Genomic DNA, 21,604 nt, shown 5'->3' with positions numbered 1-21,604 from the left:
TCCCCATGACATTTTAAAGCTGGACGTTCTTACCTTTTGACCTTCCTCACCCATTTTGCCTACCCCCTACCCCTTGCCTCTGGCAACCACCAGTCCATTTTCTGTCTATGAGCTCGTGGTTTTTGTTTTCTAAGATGCCACATACAAGTGAGATCATACAGTATTTGTCTTTCTTTGACATTTCACTTAGCATAATCCCCTCATTGTTCCATCCATGTTATCCCAAAGGCAAGATTTCATTCTTTTTATGGTTGAATAATATTCCACTGTGTGTGTGTGTGTGTGTGACATTTCTATATCCATTTATCCATCAGTGGACACTTAGGTTTCCATATTTTGGCTATCGTGAATATGTTTGTATTTAAGTTTACTTTTGTATGTTCAATATAAAAGTAACTTCTGGCAATTTCTCTTTATTCTCCCCCCTTGCTTCCTTCACACACACAGTGGTTCCTTGACCACAGATGTGCCATTTCTGGCATCTGGAAGGTGGACTAATGATAAGTTCAGGTGTCCTGGAGGCTGAAAGGTGAATTTCTTCCAGTTCATTTCTGGATGGTCAGGATGGTGGCATTCTCTTCCTAGCTGTCTTGGCTCTTCAGCTGAACTTTTCCCTTCCTGGTACTAAGATCAATCTTCATCAAGTGAAAATTATTACTTGCTTTAGTCTCTCATGTAATGGTTCTGTTTCCTACCAGCAACGTGGATCTGCATGTGCTAATTTCAGATACCCCGGATTTACAGTAGTTATTCTGAATACTTGTTTGGCTTCTTAGGAGCAAATAATGACAGTCTTGAAGGTAAAACTGAATGGGAGTGGTATAAAAGTGAGCCTTTTAGTGTCTCTCAGTAGCAAAACCCTTTAGATTATCTGGAGGGCTGTGTGGTAACTTCACTGTGACTACTATGAGGTGATGGGGGATGGGACCTGCGTAGCTAGGGCATTGATTGCTAGTAATGGCAGAGGTGAAAACAAAGTCATGGTGACTGTCTTTGAGGTCCTCAGAAAAAAAGAGTATCAGTGAGTCAGCTTGGACTGTGAGATATAAGGGCCCTTACCAGGCAGGAAGCCCATATGCAGGCATTGTCCTTAGATGCTGGCAATAGAAGCCATCATTGTAGCTTAGATTTGGTCCTATTTCCACAGTCCAGCAAGTTCCAGGCCGTGAAGGATAAAGAACTCCTTAACCTTTGTTCTCTTAGAAACAGTTGTCCATGGAGATCGCTATGTTAATATTAGCATTTTAATATCCACACAGAAGTGCCTGGAATGTTAGGTGTTCAGACATATTGAAGAAATAAGCTTTTGGATTTATCCTAAACTATTACAGTCTGATCTTTCTCTAATCCCTCCCCCATTGCTGTTTTTTAAAACCACCATTTAACTAGTGTGGGAAAAAATATGTGTAACTTGTTGATAAGTTCTTAAAAGGCTTTGAAGGACCTTTGTGCTTTCACCTCTCTGAAGTTAGGAACTTCTGATATGTGACTGCATTTCAGCTGAGTAGTACTGGGCCAGTGGAGTTCAGAGGGACTGGAAAATGAAGGATGTTTCTTGGAGGAGGGGCTCCGTGTGCTTTGACAGATGGTTAATGTTTGAAAAGACTAGAGTCAAGAAGGCCTTCCATTTGCTGGGTAATGAAGGAACAAAGGTTCAGAGGTTGAAATGCGTACACTGTCATTAAGATATTATCTGATTGATGGTAAATACAGTCAATAAAAAATCTTTTATTGGAAACCTAGCCTGTGTTTGAAGCATTGAGCTAGATGCTGGGATACAGAGATTAGAGATGAGGAGGACGGTCAAGATATTGTTGAAGTGAATGAGAAACTAGAAAAAGGAAGACCGATTCCAGTATCTGACGTTGGTGGGGAATCTGCAAAGGTCATCTAGTAGGATATATGTGAACTGTAAATCCTGTGAATTGATACACATAACTGAACTGATAATGCCAAAAAAGACTAGATTATAAGATTAAGGTGACTCAATTAATGTCATATTTTCTGTTGGTGCCATTCTCAGAGACTCCCCATTTATAAATGTTTTTCCTAAGGAATAGAAATGGAAGTAGATGTGTAAAATGACAGGGGTAAATATATAAGTAGATAGTAAAATTGAGTAATACATAGTCCCAATAGATGCATGTGAGTGCTCTTGCTGAAGTGAAAATGACAAAACCCAATTAACTGCATGATAAAGTCATGCTATAGAATATGAAATACAGAATATGAAATTTTGAATTTTTCTTTCATTTCACTAGGTTTCATATGTAATAGGGACTTGTTGCATAGACAGTCTAAAAAAATTAATGATATAATCTCAGTTGTTTGATACAAGATGATGAAAGATAAAATGCGTGAACCATGACATCTTTAGGCTGCATTTTCTTAAGGTTAGGCCTATCTTTACAACATTATAGATAGACCAGGGGTTCTTGAGCCTTTTGGTCTTGGGACCCCTTTACACTCTTAAATTATTGAAAACCACAAAAGAGCTTTTGTTTATATAAGTTATACCCATTGATATTTATCACATTAGAGATTAAACATTCAAAACATTAATTCATTAAAAATAACAGTAGTAAGTCCATTGCATTTTAACATAAATAATATTTTGACTAAAAATAAATATTTTCCAAAACAATAAAAAATCAATGCCACTTTCTTGACTGCTTTACAGTTTGCAAATCTCTTTTATAGAAGACAGTCTTCTTTAATAGAAGGCTTAATAAAAGACAGCTGAATTCTCAAGATTGCTTCTGCACTCAGTTTGTTGTGAATATCTTGTTTTTGTTAAAGTGTATAAGGAAAATCCATGTTTGCTTAGAAAAGGAGAAGTATTTTAATAATGTTTTCAGGTAATTGTGGATATCCTTCTTTGATACTACAGTAAAACTTGGTAAGTGCTAATTTCTTAAATGTTAGTTACAAAGCAGGATCTGAAGACATCAATTAACCTTTTGTAGTCTGCTATTTGAAAATTTATTGGTCTGTCTTGCACTTTGAATGAATCTTTCATTATGCATGATTTTATAATATCCTGCATTGACTATTTGGAAAATTTGGTCTACTGAGTTATATAGAGCTTCCAAATGTTGACACATTTTATGTAATATGTTTAAAATATCAGATACATTAACAGCACTGCATCATAAGATTCTTTAAATATTGGGAAGCTGTCAAGCTCACCGTGACAGGTACAAGTTTTACAAAATTCTAATTTTTGCTTGAAGGCTGGAATTTTATCAGTGACAACAAATATTCTCAGTTGTTTTGCTTGAGTGACTGGCCCACTTCGCTCAGTTCCCAGAAAACATTTACCAAATACTCATGTCTGAATACCATAGTCTGTTAGTCCATCTTTCAGGCAAAAATGGTCTTCCACAAAATCCAGCTAGTCATAATGGGAAGGGTATAAGTGCTTTTCCTGGAGAGAGCCATCACTTTCATTTGTAGCAGAAATGCTTTTTTGCACATTTCCTAGTTCACCACACATAATATTAAAAAGAAATATACTAAAGAGCAGAGATTTTTTTAAAAAATTGAAGTGTTACTGCTTCATCAAGGACAGTTAAGTGAAACTTCTTTTTTTTAAACTGTGAGTTTGAGGTGATGAAGGATGCAACAATTATTAATGGAATTTAGTGTCACTGCCTTGATTCATGGTGACACCAGGAGTTTTAACCACTGTTGCCTTTTCACCATCCATGCAAATGTCAGCACAGTGAAAAAGGCAAATAACATCTCTAGTATTATTATAAAAATCATGTTGACCCTATATACCTTCTGAGATTACACATTGAGAATATCTAACTGATTGACATAATTTGCCAATTTCTCCATTTGTCTGTATGAAACAACAGTGTAAGTATAGATATACTTTTATTAATGGTAGATATAGGAAAAAAACTGATTTCTAAGAGCTCACTAAGATATATGGAACATGAGTGAATTATGTATCAAGAAAAGAGCTTTAGAACAGAAGATTGTCTTTGATTGGAAGTCAACCTAAATTTTCAATTATACTGATTTTTAAAATACTGATTTTATGTGGTATTTGTGATTAAACAGACTATGTAATTTAAAATTGTTAATGTCACTCTGTATCATAGGCATTAAATGTTGTTTTGAATAAAGAATTACATATTGTCTGTATTTCAAATCATCAAAACAAAGAATAATATTTAATTTTTTGCCTGATTAGTTCATTTTGGACTTCATGCAAAAGTACCTATGTATCTCCAGGTGCTTAGTTCTTAAGAGAAGTACCTAAGCTGTTTACACATGATAGAAATAACTAAGTGGGAAAAAAAGTTGCAGATAAGAAATTGAGCATTAATGTTTTATTTGGTATGACAAAAATGTGACTTTTTGGTATGGGATTGGCATTTATCTCTCAGTAAGTGATAAGTTTAGAATTTCCTCTATAATTCTTTTACTAGATAATTCTATTTCTTGTCACTCTTGATAAGTATATATATTTAGGAACTTAAACATTTATGCTAACATGTTAAGTCATAATTCTTGAGGATAGTAATGCATTGTGATGGTTTTTCAGTAAATTACTGGTGCAGCCCTATTTGTTTAAACCCTGGTTTAACCTGATTATTAACAATTAAATTGTGTTTTCTTCTTACAGTTAAAGTGTATTCAAATTTATTGGTCCCTTGCTTCACAGATTTATCTCAGTATGTGGTATATTCAAACAGAATTTTGTATTTTTAATTAGGGGATTAGATAAGTAATTCTGAAGAGCTGGAAAAAAAATTGTTAGACATCACATTGCTTAACCATCTAATATACCATAAGTGTGTGTCTACACTCTGTTGTGGGAGCCATCTATCAGGCAGGCTTGTTTTTCAGGCAGTATTTTAAAGAGTGGACATGTGCAGGAACTGTGAGCGCAATTAGCGCCAAGCAGATAAATCCATCTCTAATCCTGTTTACGGTCTGCATCAGACAGATGTGCCAAGATTGATTTAGACAAGCCCTGGGCTTACAGTAATATTTTTAAAAGTGCCATTCACTGTTCTATTTCTGTTAAACCTTTGCTAAATATTCTTAAGTGTTGTTGGTTTTACTCTTCTTGTTAACCACTGTAACCTACTTTAAGCAGGTCCTGCTTTGCTTTCATGGTGACAGGGTAACCTGCCAGGAGAGGTTATCTTTATTCCTTGTAATTAAATTGACTTTTCCCCCCAAGAAAATACAACAATAGGAAGTGGGTGCTGAATTAAATAAATAGCATGATATCCAATAGACGTATACTTAAATCCCGTGCTGGAACAGATGGTCCCCAGCATCTATGTAAGTAATGTGAGAGGACAGTTAATGTTCTGAAACAACTAGCTATCACCAATATGATCCTAATGAACCCATAGATTTCAAATAATAAACCACTTGCCACAAAGAAAAACATATATAAATATATATCATCTGTAAGGTTTTAATTCTCATAATCTGAGAAAGTGTCTATAAATGATTCTCATATTTTTATCTACTATTATCAAATATCAATTTATGGATAAAGTTTGACTTCATATTTTTTCACCAGTAAAGCTATGTTTTAACATTAAGGTAAAATTAAAGTTATATTTAAACTACACCCCCCGAAGTATGTTTTCTTTTCATTAAAAAAAATATTTTTAATTCCCCTTTTACATACTGTCTGCATGTGTTAGGTTGTGCATGGAAATGTGGCTTTTGCTACGTTATGAAAACATTTGCTTTTATACATGGCAGAAACTTGTTGTATACTCTAACAGAGGTGGCTGGTGTGGGGATCGAATCAGCTATCTTGCAGATGAAAAAGTAAGCAGAGATAAAAGACCTAAATATGTTTCAGCATTTATAAGTTTACAAATAAAATAGGTTATAAATCAAAAGCAGTATTTTTCTGATTCACATAGAGAATAAAGAGAGTCTGAGTCATTCTTAAGGTATTACTTATAAAGGGGTGTAGATAAGTGGTCAATTTTTATAGACCCTAAAACAGTAGTCTTCACTCTGAATATGGTTTATTTTCTTTTTTTTCCCTCTTTAATCATGTTTTTCATAAATATTTGTATTTTCTAAATGTGTCCCAAAGAGTAAGTGTTTTGGTATGGGGGTTGAGGAGAAACAGTGACCTTCTTAGATTTTTACCTTATCCTATCAGATGATCTCTAGAACCTTCAGCCTTCACTGGGGGTTAGCCTGAGGGCTTTCCACCTAGAAATCTGAGGACCCTTTGGCCTTAGCTCTCTTTCAAGTCTTGGAAACCAATGTCCTGTTGCCCCGCAGAGCCAGCTGGCCCACTGCTTATATCTTAAGAACTTCAAAAAACAAAAATAAGACATAGACAAGCACCATCTAATCTGATGATGGATTAAACAATATTTAGACAGTTCCAAGCCATTAAATAAAACCATTTTAAATTCAAGTTCACAGAATTCTAACAAGTTTTAATCCTAAAGACCATATTCAGAAGCAGAAAATAATTTTCTATAAAACTAGTATACACATCTTCACATATGTTAGGAAACAGTTTTATTCAAAATCAGGTGTATCCTGTGATTAGAGAGAACTGGGCAGATTTACTCATGTCATGTAAATGATTAACATTGGAGAAATGAATAATAGGCCAGAATTACTATGTAGGAAATTGGCACCTGAGAGATCTCTATAGCTGCTGAGAAAAAGAGTGCTGAAGAACATTTGCATATTGTTAGAAGTTTGTAAAACAAAAACTATTTTATTCACAGGTCAATTATCTTTATTTTCATTTCAAATAAAAACAAAATGTTTGTTCTAAATCTGTAGTTCTTCCTCTTAGTTTCCTGTTGTCACCCTGGCAAAGAGACCATGTGAAAACCCCAAATTTGAATCAGTGGGCAAATGTGGGAAGAGATTAGAAGCCTGAGCAGGGAAAGCAGGAAATACTACTCAGAGAGTTACAGGGATTTTCAGAATTTTCACTTCTGTCAGCTCCTGGTTGCTACATTCTAACTTTCCATTTCCTTGAAGGTTACCCTGAAGTTTCAGATGAAATACAGTTGACCCTTGAACAACATGGGTTTGAACTGCATGCGTCCATATATATGCAGATTTTTTTTAATAGTAAATAGTGGGTGGTTGTTTGCGTCCTTGGGTGTGGAACCACGAATGGGGGGAACTGTGGATACGGAGGGACAGCTATAAATTATATGCGGATTTTTGACAGCACTGAGGGTGCAGCCCCAAGCCCTGAGTTGTTTAAGGATCAACTCTGCTACTCAGTTAAGATACGTCGGTGGGGCTTCCCTGGTGGTGCAGTGATTAAGAATCCTCCTGACAATGCAGGCGACATGGGTTTGAGCCCTGGTCTGGGAAGATCCCACATGCCGCGGAGCAACAAAGCCCTTGCACCACAACTACTGAGCCTAAGCTCTAGAGCCCGCGAGCCACAACTACTGAAGCCCATGCACCTAGAGCCCGTGCTCTGCAACAAGAGAAGCCACCGCAATGAGAAGCCCATGCACAGCAATGCAGACCCAGTGCAGCCAAAAATAAATAAATTTATTTTAAGAAATAAATAAAAAAGACATTGGTGGTTTGCTGTTTTCCTACAGAATAGTTAGAGACAGAATAATGGTTTGCCTACTGTTTTAAGTTTGACTAGAATAAAAAACAGATCCAGAGGGTCAGACGAGTGTGTGTTTACTTGAAGAAGGTCCTTACTAATGTGAAATGTGGGTAAAGACCAGCCAAATTGCTTGGATTTAAATCTTGGATCTGGCCCCTACCAGATGTATGACCGTGGGCAAGTTATGTAAACACTCTGGCCTGAATTCCTTCTCTTTTAGGAAAAAGCATCTACCTCAGGTTAGTAGATCCACAGGTTAAGGATTAAATGAGATAATAGATGTAAAGTGCTTATAGCAATGATATAGCACAATGATATAGCACATGCTCATTAAATATTAGCTACCCTTACATTTTAGAAAATGGGATTTTTTTTTTTGCGGTACGCGGGCCTCTCACTGTTGTGGCCTCTCCCCTTGCGGAGCACAGGCTGCGGACGCGCAGGCTCAGCGGCCATGGCTCACGGGCCCAGCCGCTCCGTGGCATGTGGGATCTTCCCAGACCCGGGCACGAACCCGTGTCCCCTGCATCGGCAGGCGGATTCTCAACCACTGCGCCACCAGGGAAGCCCAGAAAATGGAATTTTAACAATTAAAACTATGATCAGGAACTATTTTAGGATGAGCAAAGGAAACATCGTTTTCAATTAATTACAGAAATACTTTCATTGTAGGAAAATTAGAAATTCATATACGCAAACTAAATCACAAACTCATTCTCCTTCCAAGTTTTCATATGCATCTTCATGCATATGTGCATATGGAAATATATTCCACATGCATTATGTGTTCAGTAAATATATACAAAACAGTAATGGAAATGTGCACTGTTTTAGACACTTTTCTAGTCAGATTTCTACATTTTAATGACTGAATTGCATTCTGGTATATGACTCTGCTTCATTTATCAGAACCAATACTCTGTTATTTCATATTTAGGTTGTTTCCAAGTTTCACTCAAATAATGCTTGGGTAAGCATTCTTTTAGCTAAATTGTGCATGTTACTTATTCCCTTAGGGTAAATTCCTGGAAGTAAATTGCTGGATCAAAAATATGCATATTTTAAAGCATTTTCCCTTCTCTCCATTTAAAAAAACATATAAAATGTAATGCTGACTACAGAGAGGGAGGTTTTTAAGAAAAAATTAATCTTATACTCCCTCATATCTCTCTTTTCATGGGTAACCACTGTTTATTTTCCCCTTGGGTTCTTTCTCCTTTTAAAGAAATGAGATCAAATTTCTCAGATTATTTTGTTACTTGCTTTTATTCCACTTATTCATACCTCTTAACATGAGTGTCTTTCCAGATTAGAGCACAAAGATCTAATTTGCTCATTTGTGAGTTGAAGATTATGATTAAACTGTTCTCCTATTGAAGAACATGAATATTGCTTCAAATATTTTTGCTATTATAAATGCTGCAATTAACATTTTGAAATCTTTTGATACGTATTCCCAACTTGTTCTCCAGCAGTTACCATTTTTGCATTCCCACCAGTGCTGGGAGTGGTTCCCTTTACCGACATCATCACTGAGCATTATTTTTGATCTTGTGCCAATCTAAAAGGCAAAAAATGGTATCTTGTTGTTTTAATTTGCATTTCTTTGATTACTAATTAGATTGAGCTTTCTCATATGTTCATTGGTCAATTTGCATTTCTTCTTCTGTGAAATGCCTGCCTGGGCCTTTTATGTACTTTTCCACTAAAGTGTTTCTTTTCTTGATTAAATAGATTATTTAACTGTCATATGTTGCAAATATTTCTGCCCAGTTGGCCTTTGTTTGTGACTTCTTATGGGTCTTTAGGACTTTATTGGCATTAAATAACTTCTGTGTTGAGTATCTCAGTCTCTGTAATGTCTGCCTTTATTGCCATGCTATGGCTTTACTAATTTATGGTTATATAAAGTTCTTTCTAATCTAGGAATATTGGTGTATATTATGAAATAGAGATCTAGTTTTTCTTTTCTTTTTTAAAGATGAACCAGTTCTAAATCACCTTTCACTGAATATTTCCCACTAAACTTGGATACTACCATTATCACATTAGTGACTTAAAATATTTACAAGTATTTCTTTGGACCATTCATTTATCTATTCCTAGATGTTTAAATTATTATAACCTTAAAAAATAGTATTTTATCTGACTGGGTATGTACTTCCCCTCATTACTGTTAAAACATTTTCTTCATTAATATATTTATTCCAAGAAAATTTGCAAATCATTTGATTAGGTTCCTTGCCCCTTACATCAAAGAAAATACCATTGAGATTTTGACTGGAATTGCATTAATGTAGTTATTAATAATGAGAATACTGGCATAAAAATATGTAATCTTCGAACTTGGTATGCCTTCATTTATTCAATTCTTTGTCTCTCAGTTTATTTTGAATGGCCTTTTCCACCCAAGCAAGTCCAGGATCATTTTGCTAAACTTGTTTCTGGATAATAATTTGCATAGGATCTCTTTATCTCCATTATGCTTTCTTTCTAGGTATTGATATATTTGTAACCAGCTTCCTTACTGGCTATTCTTATTAGTTCTATTGGTTTTAAGTTGACTCTTTTGAGTTTTGTGAATATATTGTGATACTGTCTATAAATAGTTATAGTTTCAGCTGTCCCTCTACCCCTTCCACCATCAGTTGTTTTTATTTCATTTTCCTTATGTATGACAGTGACCAGAATGTCCAGAATAATTGAGAATAGTAAGAATGATAATAGGTATTCTTGCCCGGTTTCCGTAAATTTTTCTAGTTTTCACTACTAAGTTGGATCTTGGCTGTTGGTTTAGTATCTTTAAATTTGCAGTTTACAAGAGATTTTAACTAGGAATAGTCATTGAATTGTTTACTGCCAAAGTAAGGCACACATGGCAAGGAATTCAGACTAATATAGGACTTCGAGTGAGAAGTGTATATTTCATCCCTCTATTTTTTTTCCTCAGTGGTCCTTCCCTCCCTTTCTACTTCCCTCCTTTGGAGCTCTTATTTGCTGTATGTTTGACTACGTAAATACTCAAATTGATATGAGATGCAAGGTTATAACGAATATTATAAGTTTAGCCTAGAAGAAATTATTTGTAACATATATCGTGCATATATAATAAAGGATTAATTTCAAGAATGTTTGAAGGACTCCTACAAATTAGAAGAAATAGACAAGCAACCAAATAGAAATAGGGAAATGCATTTGTAGAGGCAACTCTTTTAAGAAATACAAACGAAAAATAAAAGATGTTCAACTTTATTGATTGTTTAACTGATTTTTGGAAAAGTACTCGCATATATAATCAAGAATATAAATTCCTTTAGGGTAGGTAAGTGCTATGACCTATCTGTAACATTTAGCTGTATGAAGCAGACACCCAGTAGCACCCATATATGGGAGGCCAGTTTCTTTACACTTCACAAGGTATCATTTGCCATACAGACAGTACATGCCACAGGGTGAGGATTTGTCGGGACCTCTGAAAGCCTGCTTCATTCCATTCTTTTTTTTTTTTTTTTTTTTTTTTTTTGTGGTACACGGGCCTCTCACTGCTGGGGCCCCTCCCGTTGCGGAGCACAGGCTCCGGACGCGCAGGCTCAGTGGCCATGGCCCACGGGCCCAGCCGCTCCGCGGCATGTGGGATCTTCCCGGACCGGGGCACGAACCCACGTCCCCTGCATCGGCAGGCGGACTCTCAACCACTGCGCCACCAGGGAAGCCCCGATTCCATTCTTGAAGGTAGAGGAAGGATGTAAGCTCTCCCTGGCCCCTCCTAATTGTTCTAGAGACCCTGGCCATATGCCTACCTGCTCAACAAGTGCAAATAACTTGTACTAAGCCCACCAGCTGCAGATATCTTAATGATGATTTACTGTGAAAGAGCTTGGTTTCCCTCATATATAACACATACTGTCCAGCTTTTAGTTTCTAAGATATTCTTCCTGAGAAGGAACCAGGCTCCTTGAGGAATCCCAGATGAGCTTGAAACACTATGCTGTTATAAGAAAGAAAGGTTATTTTCAAAGCTATTGGGATATTGTAACAAAGGAGGCAGATGGGAGGAACTCTCACTGGTCATTCTGTACCAATTTGGAGTATTCAAGTGGAAACAAGAATTTTAATTAATTGAAAAGTTGAGTCTGTAAAAGGTCCTAACTTTATTATATGGTCAAAGGGAACAAACAATCTAAAATATGCTACAGCTGCATTTTCAAAATGTGTTCTAGGACCCTCTCAGGGAGTTTGGGAGATCAAAGCTATTTTCATAATTGTATTAAGAAGTTATTTGTTATTTGCACTCTTATTCTGTCTCGAGGGTACAGTTGAGTTTTCCAGAGGCTGAGATATGTGGTGACATATTTGCCCTGATGGCTGATACAGTGTGTGCTTTGTATTCTTGTGTTTAAAAAAGTCTCCGTTTTGATGTCGAATATGGTAAATATCAATAGATATAACCTCCATAAACAAAAGCTATTTGGGGCCCTCAGTCTTTAAGAATGTAAATGGGCTCTGAGACCAAAGAGATTGAGAGCCATTGAACTAGAGAAAAGTCAATCTTACCAACATGGGTTAATCCATTAGTACTTACAGAAGAGTGGGTGGGTTGACTCACTCTGTTCGTGAAGGCACGTGGGACATTTTGGCTTCTGATGATACATTATTTTCACTCTGTTGATTAAGTGATGATTGTAGTAATAGTGATGGCTGTTTTATTTTCTAGAATATATAAATGTTTCCCATTGAAGTGATACTTTGAGGGTATTGATTCTCAGGTCACCGGGTGACAATAGAAGTAGACGGTACGCAGACCTGAAGCTTGAGCTTTCTGAGGAAATGACAGGCCTGAAAATTTGCCCGTGGGTTCACCCTATCCCACTGCCATAAGCACTGAGAGAAGAGCTTGTCTTTGTTTCTTTTTCAGTGGTACATGTGCTTTGGGAGCAATTGGGCTGTTTGCTGAATGGTTGGGAAAGGCCCCCAAACTCCCTGAGAATGCAGAGAAAGAACTTAAATCACCTGAAAATTTTTGCTCCAGTCTGAGAATATCTTTATGCCTGCTTAAGGCCTAAGAAAGCTGAGAGAGGGCCTCTGCTTCCTGGGGCTATTTTAGCGCTGGTACCATTTCTACATCTGTTTCTATTGATTTCTTTGTCTCTTATCATGGCTGGTATTTTTCTGCCTTTTTACATGTGTAGTGATTTGTGATTGAATGAGAGCAATTGTGAATTTTACCATTTAGAGTTGCTATATATTTTCGTATTCGTGTAAATACTTTTCTTTTTTTTTCTTTTTTAACATCTTTATTAGAGTATAATTGCTTTACAATGGTGTGTCAGTTTCTGCTTTATAACAAAGTGAATCAGTTATACATACACATATGTCCCCATATCTCTTCCCTCTTGCATCTCCCTCTGTCCCTATCCCATCCCTCCAGGTGGTCACAAAGCACTGAGCTGATCTCCCTGTGCTATGCGGCTGCTTCCCACTAGCTATCTGTTTTACGTTTGGTAATGTATATATGTCTGTGCCATTTTCTCACTTTGTCCCAGCTTACCCTTCCCCCTCCCCATATCCTCAAGTCCATTCTCTAGTAGGTCTGCATCTTTATTCCCGTCTTGCCCCTCGGTTTTTCTGACCATTTTCTTTTTTTTTTTTTTTCAGATTCCATATATATGTGTTAGCATACGGTATTTGTTTTTCTCTTTCTGACTTACTTCACTCTGTATGACAGACTCTAGGTCCATCCACCTCACTACAAATAACTCAGTTTCGTTCCTTTTTATGGCTGAGTAATATTCCATTGTATATATGTGCCACATCTTCTTTATCCATTCATCTGTTGATGGACACTTAGGTTGCTTCCATGTCCTGCAACTGACAAAGGATTAATCTCCAAAACATACAAGCAACTCATGCAGCTCAATATTAAAAAACAAACAACCCAATCCAAAAATGGGCAGAAGACCTAAATAGACATTTCTCCAAAGAAAATATACAGATTGCCAACAAACACATGAAAGAATGCTCAACATCATTAATCATTAGAGAAATGCAAATCAAAACTACAATGCGATATCATCTCACACTGGTCAGAATGGCCATCATCAAAAAATCTACAAACAATAAATGCTGGAGAGGGTGGGGAGAAAAGGGAACCCTCTTGCACTGTTGGTGGGAATGTAAATTGATGCAGCCACTATGGAGAACAGTATGGAGATCCCTTAAGAAACTAAAAATAGAACTACCATATGACCCAGCAATCCCACTACTGGCCATATACCCTGAGAAAAGCATAATTCAAAAAGAGTCATGTACCAAAATGTTCACTGCAGCTCCAGTAAATACTCTTGAGCTTTGTTCTAGGATGTTAAGTTACTTGGAAACGCTTGAATCCTTTTGAGGCTTGCTCTTAAGCTTTGTTAGGTGGAATCAGAGCAGCCTTTGGTCAGCTCACTAACGAGACAATACTTTTTTAAGTGCTCTCCCCAAAGTCCCACCAATTTCATTATTTTTCCACTTTGGCTGGTGGAAACACCTGTGTGATCTCTGAGTGTTGTTCTCTCTAATCCTTTGTGTAATTCTTTCCCTGGCCTCACACATATACAGATCCATGCTCAGCTGAAGATTCAGGGGGAAGATCTATAGAGTTCTCTTTCTGTGCAGCTCTCCTTTTTATAATAATTTTCCAAGTGAACTCTAAGTCATCTTGGCTTTCCTGGCTCCTCAGTCCTCCTCAGCTCAGGGAGACAACCAGGCTCCACCAGGGTTCCGCTCCCTGTGGCCTGGGACAGTCGGCTTGTAATCATATGGCTTCTTTGTTTTCCCTCTCTCAGGGATCACTGTCCTGTGCTACCTAATGTCCCATGTCTGAAACTGATGTTTCCTTTCTCTGGTGTGCTCTGTTAGTCGTTTCAGGCAGAAGGTGAAAAAGCATTCCCTGTGATTCCATGTGGGCCAGAGTGGAAGTTTTGAAAGTACTATTTTTAAAGTATAAAACACTTCTACTTTGAGAGTCAGTTGAAAAAGCCCATTATCACAACAACAGGTGTTTTCTGACCTGTGTTTAAACATAACCAGTAAAATTTCATGCCACTATAAAATAAAGTCTGACTGTAGTAAGATTCAGGTGGATCTTTCTTTTTAGAATAGCAGGCATTCATAATGCTTTCTGCTCACAGTAATCTTGCTCTGTTTCCTTTTTGCATATGTGTTACTTTCCCTAGAATGTAAATGTTCTTTCCTTTACATGTTGCCTTCAACAACCTGTCATAAACTCACTTCTGTTAGTGAATTCTCTTCTTTCCATTACTTTACTCTGTCCTTGTAAGTACCAGGAAGCCTCTTGCATGGTACTAACTTATTATTATTGAAATGTTGCTTTGTTTATGTTCCTGGAATTCTTCATACATTGAATATTCTCAGATTCTGAATGTCCTAGGCCTTGTGTGGCAGGGACTCCCTTCCATTTCTTCTATTTATGGGAAAATAGACCCAATGTTTCTTTTTTTTTCCCCACCCATCTCATACAGGACTTGACATAAAGCATAATCGTAAAATAACAGATGATAACGATTTTGTGGGTTTTCACTATTTATTATTCATACATATAAGATATAGACACAGTGGTTTTGATTAGAAAATTTAATTTCTTTTCAGGTGATTCCAAATATAATTTTCTACATAAAGAAGAATTTATTGAACTCAAAGACATATTCTCTGTCAAACTGAAACGGCGTTATTCAGTTAAACAGCAGAGAAGTGGTACTTTATTAGGAATCACGCTCTTCATATGTTTGAAAAAGGAACAAAATAAATTAAAGGATTCTACACTTGATCTTATTAATTTAAGTGAAGACCACTGTGACGTATGGTTTAGACAGTTCAAGAAAATTTTGGCAGGTAAGTACTCCTTGTGGAGATTTTTAATGAGTCTAGTTTCCTTGATGTAGGTTATTAATCTAAACATGACACTGTATTTATCAGTACAGTAACCCTTGATTATGTTGAGGTCATTTGCTTCTGTTGTTAGTTTGTTAAGTGTTTTTATCATGAAAGGTGTTGAATTTGGTCACATGCTTTTTCTACATCAATTGAAATAATCATATGGCTTTTTCCTTTCATTCTATTAATGTGGTGTATTACATTGATTGATTTTCATATGTTGAACCATCCTTGCATTCCAGGAATAAATCCCACATGGTCATGGTATATAATTCTTTTAATATTTTACTGAATTTGGTTTGCTAGTATTTTGTTGAGGATTTTAACATTGATATTTGTGAGAAATATTTGTGTGTAGTTTTCTTTTCTGCTTTTATTATCTTTTTTCTGACTTTGCTATCAAGGTGATGCTGACCTTATAGAATGACTTAGGAAGTAACTGTTGAATGACCGCTTCCTTAAAGAAACTTTGATAATCTGAAATAAAACAGTTCTTAAATATTTTTTTCACTTGTTATTTTTCTATTAATGTTTCTTTTGAGCTTATATTAGAATTTGCTTTTCTTCCACCTACACATTGATGGCAAGTGCATATATGTACTGGATGGCTTGAGAATAACAGTTTTTTTTTTAATTGGAGTATAGTTGATTTACAATATTGTGTTAGTTTCAGGTGTACAGCAGTGTGATTTGGTTATACATATATATGTGTGTGTGTGTGTGTGTGTGTGTGTGTGTATATGTGTATATATGTATATTCCTTTTTTTCTATTCTTTTCTGTTACAGTTTATTACAAGATATTGAATACAGTTCCCTGTGTTATACAGTAAATTCTTGTTGTTTATCTGTTTTATATATGGTAGCGTGCATCTGTTAATCCCATACTCCCAATTTATCCCTCCCCCCCTTCCCCTTTGGTAACCATAAGTTTGTTTTCTATGTCTGTGAGTTTGGGTTTTTTAAATAAGTTCATCTGTACTATTTTTTAGAATCCACATAAAAGTGATATCATAATATTTATCTTTCTCTGTCTGACTTACTTCACTTAGTATGATAATCTCTACATACATGTTGCTGAAAATGGCATTATTTCATTCTTTTTTATGGCTGACTAATATTCCATTGTGTGTGTGTGTGTGTGTGTGTGTGTGTGTCTATCACATCTTCTTTATCCGTTCATCTGTGGATGGACACTTAGGGTGCTTCCATGTCCTGGCTATTGTAAAAAGTGCCTCCATGAATATTGGGCTGCATGTATCTTTTTGAATTAAAATTTTCACCTTTTCCAAGTATATGCTCAGGAGTGGCATTGCTGGATCAGACAGTAACTATTTTTAGTTTTTTGAGGACCCTCCACACTGTTCTCCATAGTGGCTGCACCAATTTACATTCCCACCAACAGTGCAAGAGGGTTCCCTTTTCTCCACATCCTCTCCAGCATTTATTATTTGTAGACTTTTTGATGATGGCCATTCTGACTGGTGTGGGGTGATACCTCATTGTAGTTTTGATTTGCCGTTCTCTAATAATTAGTGATGGTGAGCATCTTTTCATGTGCCTGTTGTCCATCTGCATGTCTTCTTTGGAGAAATGTCTATTTAGGTCTTCTGTCCATTTTTGGATTGGGTTGTTTGTTTTTTGAAATTGAGTTGTATGCACTGTTTGTATATTTTGGAAATTAAGCTCTTGTCAGTCACATCATTTGCAATTCTCTCCCAGTCTATAGGTTGTCTTTTGTTTTTGTTTATGGTTTCCTTTGCTATACAAAAGCTTATAAGTTTGATTTATAGGTCCCATTTGTTTATTTTTGCTTTTATTTACATTGCCTTGGGAGACTGACCTAAGAAAACATCAGTGCTATTTATGTCAGCGAATGTTTTGCCTATGTTCTCTTCTAGGAGTTTTATGGTGTCATGTCTCATATTTAAGTCTTTAAGCCATTTGAGTTTATATTTTGTGTATGGTGTGAGGGAGTGTTCTAACTTCATTGATGTACACATGGCTGTCCAGTGAGGATAACAGTTTTTTGAAGATAATATTTAAATTGTCTATATTTCAGGGTAGATTTTTCTGAAGGTAATATCCAGAGAAAAGAGAGCATTTACTAGAATATTATCTCCTTTTGAATTCAGTTGTATCTAAAATTTCTGAATGGCATTTATATTTTACATTTTAAATAAAGTGCATGAATAGACATATAAAGCAAATTGGATTTCTAAAGGTATCTAGGTAAAGTATAATCAAACTGAGTTTTAGGACTTTTTTCTTCTCATAAAGTTGTAAGTCTTGCTTTCTTTTTTTTTTTGTTTTTTGTTTTGGCCATTTCTTCCTGTTTGCCAGATTGATCAAGGTAGAGGCAGCTGGTGTAGTTGATGCACAGCTTGGGGTAAGATGACTCAGGACAGAGATGGGTGCCAGACAAAGAGCAGGCACATGGCGAGGTTAGAAATTTTCAGGCCAGGAATCATTGACCAAGAAGACTGAGGACCCAAGTTGGTCAAGGGCAGCCAACTGATACGATTTTATGCACAAAAGATGAGGTGAAGTGAAATATTAGAGCTAGGAGAACTGTTACTAAGTGGTCCCTTCAAGGAGACCTGATTGTTTTAAGAAGGCAGGAAACTATAGAGGCTGTAGTTTGGTTCATCTCTCTGGAAACATACAGAATATATATATATATATAAAACTAAAAGTATTCCACTTTAATGGTGAGTCTTTTACAGTGTTCTTATTTTAAATTCATTTGAGAAGAGATAAAAGAAGTTAAAATGAAAATGAAAACTTAATTGAATAAATTTCCTTAGATGGGCAGGTATTCGTGGGACTTGAATGGTCTATAAAATAAGAATGTGTCATTTGATTAGGAGAGGCAAAGCTCTTCCTTGCACTGACAGTCTGAGGAAGTCTCCCCAGGGGCTTATGAAGGGCTGGCTGAGTGATGTGAGAGACAACTTCCGCAATATATCTCACCCATAAAACCAAAAGCAAGTAAGCAGAGGGCATCACAAGAAAGCCCAATTCCGTAAAAGCAATTTTATTGGAGTAGAGCAACTTGTCCACACACACCACAAAAATACTGTCCACATATTTTTTCAGTTTAATGAATGACATTTTGGTTTGATCCAGGATTAAAATCTAGGCAATTATAGAGATGAATAAATTACATATTTTTTAAGCTATCATCCTTTGGGAATGTTACTTTTTGTACCTTTGATTTTGATAACAGTTGGAGGTAGTGAAATATATGAGGTCATATTCTCTGCCATGGTCCTGGAGGACAGAGCGATTTTGCTGATTAAAAGCAAATAGATTGACTTGAAATCAACCAATGCAAACAAACAAAACAGGTTTGAAATCATCTAATAAAAATGAAGGAACCGAATCAGGATGGTCTGAATGAATGGCTGTTCCATTTCTGCCTCTCAGTAGACTCAGTAGGTCCTATAGGAGGAGCCAACTCCTCAACCCCATGCCTCACAAAGACAGTTCTGGGCCAGTTTCATCATACGCAAATGCACGCTCAAGCCTCCAAAGATCTCTGCCAAATGCTGCATAATACTGACACTTCCTTTCTTAAGTTTGTAATCTTAGAGCGTTTTTGTTCATATTTCTTTTACTTTCAAAGCTAGGTAATCCAGGTGTTTATTAAAATGCCTGTTGTCTGAGAGTCAAAAACAATTGGCTCGAGGCTCTTTCCATAAATGGAGGTGGCCTGTGTCTTTCCCACTCTTTCTGGGATGAGGTTGATTGTTTACTTCTTCCTGGTCCTCTTTTGTTCTTATTTCCACAGAATCGGGTCTCTTTGTGGATTATCTTTGTATCTCACATCCATTGTCCCTATTCTGTACCATATATACTGCATCAGGTTTGGCAAATAGTGATTGCTGGTTTCCAAACCAAGGAATTTGTGTTTGAAATAGACCTGACGTAAGTTCAGGGGATGAGAGAAGTTTACATCACAAAACTATAAATGCCCTACATTTGAATTTTAGACATTACTATTTTAAGTCCAAAGATCTTGTTTTAACTGGTTCTGTGGCAAAACAGTGAATTAAAAAAATATATATTTTTTCATTGATTTTGAATATTGTCTTTAATCAGCAAATGGATTTTTTTCCTGTAAGCTTTTACATCTTTTTCTCCTTTATTCTTCTATTAAGACAAACATGAAGAAGGTATTGAAAGCCTCAACTAGTTGGTCTTTTAGTGAGATTAGTCTAACAATTATAATTTTAGAATATTTGGATATTAAATGTTATTTTCACATATGCACATTTATATTTTGAACTGGAGCAATGAATAAGATTTGATGAATTTTTGAGGAAAGACCAAATTGGCAGTACTAAAAGGAGGATGAAGCCAACTCTCAAATATTGGTACGTGAAGTTTCAAGACATTGACAAAGAGTAGCCAGATTAAAAAGGGTTTATAAATATAAAAAAGGAGTCTTAGAACTGTTTCTATTTTTATTTGGAAAAAAATTAACTCCTTTTACATTCCAATTTTTAATAACACAGTTGAGCACAGTATCTTTTTTATTCTTAGGAATAGAAAAGTCACCATAACTTTATTGACTAATAGTCAATATAAGTTAATTCACCCAACACACATTTTGGATCAGGCACTGTGTTAAGTGCTGGAAATACAAAAAAGAATGAAATGTAATCCTGTATAGAGCACTCTTGCCCTAGGAGACAGACAAGAAAACTCGTATTATAAATGTGTTAAGGGCCACAATGAAGATTTGAAAAATTTAGTAGGGAACATCACCATTGATCATTGAATCAGAAATTTAAATCTTAAAAAATTAAGGCTGAAATGTAGTCACTGATAAGCCTAATATGTAGTCATTGTGGTGAAAGTTATTTAACATAGTCTCTTCTGCTTTTTTTATACCTGTGATGCAAAGATAAACATGCACAACCTTTATAGCATGTGTGTACACTAGATGCATTAATTCTTATTCAATTAGGGTGTGATCCAGTCTCTGCATATTTGAGTTTCCTGGAAATGGTGAACTGCAAGCTTCTCTGGACCCTGAACCAACCTTTCCTCTAGGTACTATAATCTATACTTTAAAGCATATTCATAGGCTTTCTGTCAGGTATCCCATATAGGGGGACAAAACAAAGTATCCCTAAGGTGACATTTAGGGCCACTCAAAACTGAAAGATTTTCAGGAGTTGAACTGGTTGATCTTCAGTGGAGGACTTAGGAGAATGGTGTGGAAATGAAGAAAAAGATTTTAGGGCTTCCCTCGTGGCACAGTGGTTGAGAGTCCTCCTGCCGATGCAGGGGACACGGGTTCGTGCCCCGGTCAGGGATGATCCCACATGCCATGGAGCGGCTGGGCCCGTGAGCCATGGCCACTGAGCCCGTGCGTCCGGAGCCTGTGCTCCGCAACGGGAGAGGCCGCAACAGTGAGAGGCCTGCGTACTGAAAAAAAAAAAAGAAAAAGAAAAAAGATTAAAAAAAAATCTAAAGCCTTATGCCCAAGTAACTTGGAGAGTGGTAAAGTCATAAACAGAGTGAAATCCGGACACTGGTTGATTTGAAGGAAAGATGTTCTGTTGCAGACACATTTGGCATATATAACATCCGTTGGAGATGTGCAGCAGGCTGGCAGTTTGAGAGGAGTGAATGAAGAGGTGAAGAAGAGCTGATGTGATGGGAATAGATGAAAGACTGCAAGGAAGTAGTATACAGTTAAAAAAAAAAAAGCAAAGGGCTAAATACAGAATCTTGGGGGGATACTCATACATTAAAATAGGCAGAGGAGACAAAAGCCAGAACTAAAATAGAAGGAATGGTAAAAAGAAAAAAAAAATGAAGAACCCTTTTATCATAAGACCATTGAATTTTGTGATTATATTTTGGTTTTTCTAATTTATTTGTAATATTTAATTGTTACCCACAGACAACTGACAAAGGTATTTTTAGCCCATATTTGACTGAGTTAGTTCTGTTATCATATTTTTCTGTTTCATTTTTAAATGCTAACTTCACGAACCATTTTGATTAAACACACTTTGTCCTTGTAATATAATTTGCTCTTAGCTTCTAGT

The 21,604-nt window shown here is 36.3% G+C and overlaps 1 protein-coding gene across 1 annotated transcript in view; it reads left to right on the top strand.

Annotated features, from left to right (window-relative positions):
* The window catches only part of CERKL (CERK like autophagy regulator), a gene marked incomplete at its 5' end in the record, with an annotated part of 149,243 nt that overhangs the window by 28,328 nt on the left and 99,311 nt on the right, over positions 1–21,604 (top strand). The window contains one exon of the mRNA XM_082841519.1: positions 15,254–15,496. Within this exon, the coding sequence (XP_082697645.1) occupies positions 15,254–15,496 (243 nt within the window). The remainder of the gene's footprint in view (positions 1–15,253; positions 15,497–21,604) is intronic.

Source organism: Leucopleurus acutus (genome assembly GCF_964270905.1).
Source record: "Leucopleurus acutus genome assembly, chromosome: 6".
Taxonomy (NCBI): Eukaryota; Metazoa; Chordata; class Mammalia; order Artiodactyla; family Delphinidae; genus Leucopleurus; species Leucopleurus acutus.
This window is presented reverse-complemented; position numbering and strand designations above follow the sequence as displayed.